This window comes from Hydractinia symbiolongicarpus, chromosome 10, assembly GCF_029227915.1.
Source record: "Hydractinia symbiolongicarpus strain clone_291-10 chromosome 10, HSymV2.1, whole genome shotgun sequence".
NCBI lineage: Eukaryota > Metazoa > Cnidaria > Hydrozoa > Anthoathecata > Hydractiniidae > Hydractinia > Hydractinia symbiolongicarpus.
Genome location: NC_079884.1, coordinates 91,455 through 98,025, shown reverse-complemented (window position 1 = coordinate 98,025; position 6,571 = coordinate 91,455). Strand labels below are relative to the sequence as shown.

The following is a 6,571-nucleotide window of genomic DNA, read 5'->3' as shown; positions in this document are numbered from 1 at the left end:
ACTGCAAAGTAATTATATATGTACCCCCGTCTTAGTTTATTGTTTGCTAGAAAACAAATGAGAAATTTAGACGTGTTTTGAGAAGACACAGGCTAAAATACCAATTGGTTATTTATTAAAATACGAGGAAAAAACAAGTTTACTTAATATAAAGAAAAATAATAGTTATATTTTTGACAATATTTTGGGATCTTTGAAGGTTATTTTTTATATCTTGTCCCATCAGCAGGGGGGTTTGTTCAATACTTAATCCCTCGCAGTTAGCAAAGTTGTTTTATAAAATACTATGTCAATCACTCTTTCTCAAGCACCAAATAAAACGAAGAAAATTAAACTTATTTTAAACAAATTCATTTTGCTAACTAGCAAGGAGCAACTTGGAGATAGTGAAGAGAAAATAGCGTAAAATCACAGCCTTGTTTGTTATCTATATTGCATATCATTTTTGTTGACAAGAAGAATATCAACAAGCTAAATAAGACGAAACAATTTCAAGTGTTATAGCTGATTTGACCTGAAATATAAAGAGGATACAAAGCCTTGCAGTGTTCTCTTCGAGTAAGTAGAATTTGTAAATTACTTCCTTATTCGCACCGTGTTTGTCTTTCACACTATATAATATCACTCACTGTGAGGTTAAGAATTTCTTGGTTTGTTTGTTTTTCTTATAAGAACAGATTTTCCAATCTCTATCAAGAAAAATAAAGATGTCTGGATATGTTTTTGGGGAATTTACCCAAAATTGAATAAACGCTTTTCTTTATTATTAACTTTAGAACATTTAAAACGTCTGTCATGTTTTATTTATATTCGTCTTTAACTTTGTTTGTTTTGCTTTTGACTTCCAACTTAGCTGTATTTCCTGGTTTCAAATATTCTCACAACAAATAATCATTGAACAAAAATCCTCTCTGTTACATTTATTGTCATTTCCACCAATAACAAAAAAAAAATTATTTGCTAAACTTCACATTAATTTATTTCTAGGTTAAAAATATGGAAAAAATAAAATTTAGACAACAAAACGACTGAACTAAAAGTTGATGGACAACTAGGTTACGCTTTGACGCTACTGGCGTCACCCACCCAACCTTGTCCCCAGGGCATCTTGTATATTTTCTGACCCCGGGACGGCGATACGAACATCAGTGGTCAGAAAAGATACAAGATGCCCTGGGACAAGCTCGGTCACCCACACTTTGTCTTTCTTTTAATAATTTACAAAAAATTTAAAAAAATTTAATGTCATTGGACACTTAGGGAAGTAATGGATCGTCCTGGGTAAGAAGGCGTTAACAATAGAGAGAGCGTGACTTGACAAGAAAGAAAATCCCTTATTTATCTTCGAACTAAACAAATCAATCAATAAATATAATACTGCAATCATGTTCGTCATTTTAAACTTTAGATGTGGAATTCATTCGCCTGTCAATATTAGTTTTGTAATGCAAGCAAAAAAAACAAACAAATATATATATATGTTTAGAAATGTAAAATTTGCATGCTGGATAATTGTGGTACGGCGCTTACTCACTGATGTCAAGTGATTAACAAACTCAATTTCTTATTGTTCATTGATTTTTTCTTTGTCTCAGTGTTTAATCAACTTAGAATTGCTGAAGAGTGTTGTCTGTGTTGAAAAACGTTACAGCGTTGCTTGTATGGCGACGGTGTGCGTACGTGCGAGTAAACGCGTGATGTTTTTACTTGTCGCACTTCCGGTGAATGTGTTGCGAAACACCACCACCCGCCGGTAACAATAAATGGCAAACCATTGAAATACACTACAAAGCTTCATTTCAAGTAGTTTTTTTTTTTCGCCACAATTTCTTTTTAATTAAGCCGAATGGGAAATAAAAATACTTCAAATTATAGACTGGTTGCACAGGGTAGCAATCGTCTGTGTTGATATAGCGGACACGCCGCTATCAAACTCCCATCGTAAAAATCAACCACAATCTTAAGCGGTGTACTTGTTCGTCTTTGTTTATTTTCTTTTAGGTTTAAAAACAAACTTGACTTATCGAGACACAAAATAATGTATTTATTGAATTCCGTGTTTAATGTGTAATCACTTGCAACAAAGCCAAGCATAGACGAAGGTGCCAAAAGAAAAAAAATAAATTGATTATTTATTATTTTTTTAATATTAGCAACCGCATCTACATATTTGAAAAAGACATGGTCGTGAAAGATTCCGACTTTATTTGCGCTGAATCATCATATTTTAACGACGCAATGTATTCCGTTTCAGAAAGTATGGATAACTCTGCCACCCATCTGGAAAATATACCATCGGCTAATTCCATTCACAATCGGCACAGCCCGTCGTTGGATGATAAGTCACCAGGCTATTACTCAAGCTGCTCACCAACAGCCTTTCAAAGATCTGGTTCCCAGTCTAGTTTATCTTTAAGTCCTCACGACTACAACGGCGACTTACGCTCACCCACAAGACAAGAAGCACCTTTTTTTACAACACATTCAACGTTATTTGACCCAACATCAGTATCAAGTTCATGTATGAACAGTTATCCTACACAATCTTTTGGTATGTTTGCCGCACCTGGCAATGTTCAAGCCGTTGGAAATAACATTCCAGTATCTATCATGAACAGTATGGATATAAAACCCTCCTTAGAAATCAAAGCAAGCGTTCAAACGCATCCATTTTACACGCATGAGATAATACCACCCATGGCTAACCAACTACCCAGTCCGAATTCTCACCGACCATCGATTGCACCATTAGGTATTCCAAACATGCCCTCTTTTCCTGGATATAGAGCCTACCCACAAGTAAATGACATTTTTGGACCAGCTAAACAAGAATTTTATATGCAGTCACCTTTCTACCCTGGGTATCCAAATTACTGGTAAGTCACAAGATATTTTCTTTCTTTTTAGTCTCAACTACTCTCTTCGATGCTTTTCTTGACTGAACAAAAATAGGAAATGAACGTTTCCTTATTGTCACTAAAGCTCGCATAGCGGGTTACTTTTCTCGCTTTTTTTATGCCTCAAAATGCAGGCAGGAAACACTTTTTAAGTAGTTCTAAGTAATTTCTCTTTTAAGAATACTTTATAAATATATTGAATACAATTGCTGAAGTACCTTAAGAGAATTACCTTATTTAGTGTCGAGTTTTTGACGTCACGTACATAAAGTTCCGATTCTCATTTTCTTTTGTGACAACTTCAATTGGATGCACCTTTAAAAAGCACAATTAACATTCCACAAAACCTCTACTCGTAAACTAACACATACAAGAACCGCAGTAAAGGGAAAATTTACACAACCGGAAATATGTAAACTTGTATCAGCGAAATTTCTTTTGCTTGGCCTTAAGAATTTTAATATTTGTATTTGTAGGTATCTCAGACAACCGACCAATCAAATTCTTACGTGTATGTGGATAGACCAAACACCATTTCCTAAATCCAAGCCATGCAACAAACAGTTCACAATCATGCAAGATATTGTCCGACACATCAATGACGAGCACATTACTCGGCTTGACAACAACGAGTATGTCTGCCACTGGCAAAACTGCAGCAGGAATTTGCTCCCATTCAAAGCTAAATACAAGTTAGTTAATCATATACGTGTGCATACCGGCGAAAAACCTTTTCCATGTCCTTTTCCGGGATGCGGGAAGTTATTCGCCCGGTCTGAAAATTTGAAGATTCATAAGAGGACGCACACAGGTAAGAGAGCAGGTACGTCAATTTAACGTATTTATTTATTTTCTTACTCGCACAACACAACTTCGTTTCTAATCCACTTTTATAAAGCTTTGTCTTTGGGAAATCAGATTAGATAAGAATATATGTTTTTAAATTTTTTGTCATGTATATTTTAGGAGAAAAGCCATTCCCCTGTGAGTATCCTAGTTGCGACCGACGTTTCGCAAATTCCTCCGACAGAAAGAAACATATGCACGTGCATTCAACTGAAAAGCCGTACAACTGTCGCACGAAAAATTGCGTCAAAACATTTAACCAATCAAATCCGTTAAGAAAAAATATTAAAAATATAAATGAACTTCCACAATGCGACGGAGCATGCGCCGGCCCATGTAACTCTACACACGAACCCGATCCAAGGGTGTTCAGTCCGCCGTTGACACCGGAGAAAAGCATACCGGACGACAATTCAGAACTAACTCAAAATTACAATGACATGATATCACTTCAAAACAACACGACACTTGACAAAAATACCGTCTCAAATGTTATTATTAAACAAGAATTTGAGGAACTAAGTAACGATATACGACAACAACTGACGTCAATAAATGACGTTAATTCACATCATTTAACGACGGGCAGTAAAATCGACGACAATTTAGTTCCGTCGGCACCTTGGTACGCATGTGACGGACATATTTAAAATTTATCGCGCACGCGTTTTAGAGTTTTATCCTGCAAGGTCGTCCATAAAAATGTCACAAACAAAGTATAATTCTACCTTGACAGCGTCAAATTTTATAACTAGACATTATTTTACATTCAATTGCCTTCTAACTTATTTAAAACTTTATATTCTTTGTGTATATACGTTTCAAATTTTAACAGAATTTTTTTTAATACTTTTTTGTATTTTTTATTTAAACTCTAATATTTACGGTACTCAATTTTAAAGAATTATTTTAAAAAAATCGCAAATAAAAAATATTGTTTTTTCTCTATTCATTGGCTAAGGTTACACTTTTTTTATAGTGATTAGGTTGTATATCATGTGCCACTAACGTAGCTTGTGTGAAAACACGGACAGCCATACTCTTGTGCAGAAAACTTTAAATAACAATTAACATACAGTTAACTCACGGTAACTCAAACTTCCAAGGTACCAAGGAAAATAGTTTCGACTTAACAAATGTTTGAGTTAAATGAAGCTCCCTTTAAGTCAAATTTAGTCTAAAATGAGATTATATTTCGAATTAAAACGTTCTTTTAAGAGCCGGGGCAACAGTTACTGGAAGTAGGTAGGCGAGAACTTCGCCCATGCCAGATGCCGCAGTAAGAAAGCCGGCATTTAGTTGATAATATATTATAATATTAATATAATATAGGGTTGATTTTGTAAATGTAATTTTTCCCTAAAATTATAATGACTGCTGTAACTAATAAAAACCCTTCGTCGTGAATAAAAACCCTTCGTCGTGAATTTATCTTCAAGAAAAGGTTTGTTTTTCTTTGTCCAAGTTGTTTCGAAACTTGTTAACAGTAAGTAGAAGGATTACTTATATTTTATATGAAATTAAACTCAGAACGGTTTATGGCGTTGATCCAAAGGCCGCAATTTATAAATGCATCACAATTTAAAGTCAATCAAGAACAGAACATTCCGTGTATGGCCATGACTAAAACTGCTTGCATTTTGTTGGTCTTCCCTTCCCGATGGTCTGGCTTGTCGTAATAGCTTTAATGATGTAGCTAGGGAGCTAAATACTTATTTTTAAATTCTTGCATTTTATAAGTTAATAGTCGTAAAACTACTCTCACTTGTACTACAGCTATCAAGCTAGAACTGCACAAAATAGTGCTTTCATTAGAGTCCCTTTTTTCAGAAGCAACAAAAAACTTTTATCCTGCCCTGTGTAATTTTATCAACGAGGGTGCTGATAAGCCACATACACCGTAAAAAGTATAGGCGTTTTGGGTGAGTAAAATAACTTCTAAAGGAATCTTTGTGAGGCTGCTATCATGTATTCTTGCGGTCAGAATGTTCTCCTTCGTTGCTATCCGATGGAGAACAAAGTGGACTTTTCACAGTCAAACCTTCAAAGTAGCAACCTTACTTAAACAGAATTTACAAGTAAAACGTCGTTAAAATGTCGCAAAATGGCAAAAATTAAGCAGTATCTAAAACATATTAAAGATTTGACTAAAAAAAAAAGAATTCCTTGAAAAATCCAGTATTGTATTTATGAAGATTTCACCACAAAAACATTAATTACGGCATTTGTACCCCATTTCATAATGGCTGCCCGTGATTGGTTGACACGAATCAGACCGCAAGAATATATATAAAAAGATATTTGTTGAATCATGAAAAAATATTGTTGTTCATTGCACGGAACAGTCAAGTTGAACTGATAAATTAACCAATAACATAACATAGTTAGCCCTTGCAGTACAACTAGACGCTACCCACAGTATGTTACAGGTTTCTTTGTTTTCTTCCCTTTTTTATGTTTTTTCTTGAAATTATAAATGATGTTGTTGATTTATCAAATCTGACAAATTTATTAATTGAGTGTCTACCCTTTTTTGTATCAACTTGTTCAATTCAATTCGAAAACAATGACCAATCAATTTCCTCGATAATAAACAATCAAATTTGTAAAATTCAATAAATCGATTTCAACAAAATAAGTCCTGTATTGTCCACAGGTTTGAAAATCTTGTATCGCCTGCTTAATATTATACTTGTTTAACAATGATATCAAAGCCAGCTTGACTAAATTTATATATATATTTTTATTTATATAGTATACCTTTTGTGTATCACATGGCATTGATTTGTATCTTTTTAATAAATTCTAACTTTAAATCAGATAAGTAG

At 34.1% G+C, this 6,571-nt stretch overlaps 1 protein-coding gene across 1 annotated transcript; it reads left to right on the top strand.

Annotated features, from left to right (window-relative positions):
* Window positions 1-322: 322 nt before the first annotated feature.
* Window positions 323-4,645, top strand: LOC130612280 (zinc finger protein ZIC 1-like). Its single transcript, XM_057433588.1, has 4 exons — window positions 323-558; window positions 2,154-2,876; window positions 3,374-3,720; window positions 3,864-4,645. The coding sequence occupies exons 2-4, from the start codon at window positions 2,182-2,184 to the stop codon at window positions 4,391-4,393; spliced, it is 1,572 nt and encodes a 523-aa protein (XP_057289571.1). The 5' UTR covers window positions 323-558; window positions 2,154-2,181; the 3' UTR covers window positions 4,394-4,645.
* Window positions 4,646-6,571: the final 1,926 nt, after the last annotated feature.

Bases quoted from the DNA above. Each gene is read 5' to 3' on its own strand.
- LOC130612280 (XM_057433588.1), top strand. From the start codon at position 2,182: ATGGTCGTGAAAGATTCCGACTTTATTTGCGCTGAATCATCATATTTT. The intron at 2,877-3,373 runs GTAAGTCACAAG...TTGTATTTGTAG, and splicing joins CCTGGGTATCCAAATTACTG to GTATCTCAGACAACCGACCA. The intron at 3,721-3,863 runs GTACGTCAATTT...TGTATATTTTAG, and splicing joins GCACACAGGTAAGAGAGCAG to GAGAAAAGCCATTCCCCTGT.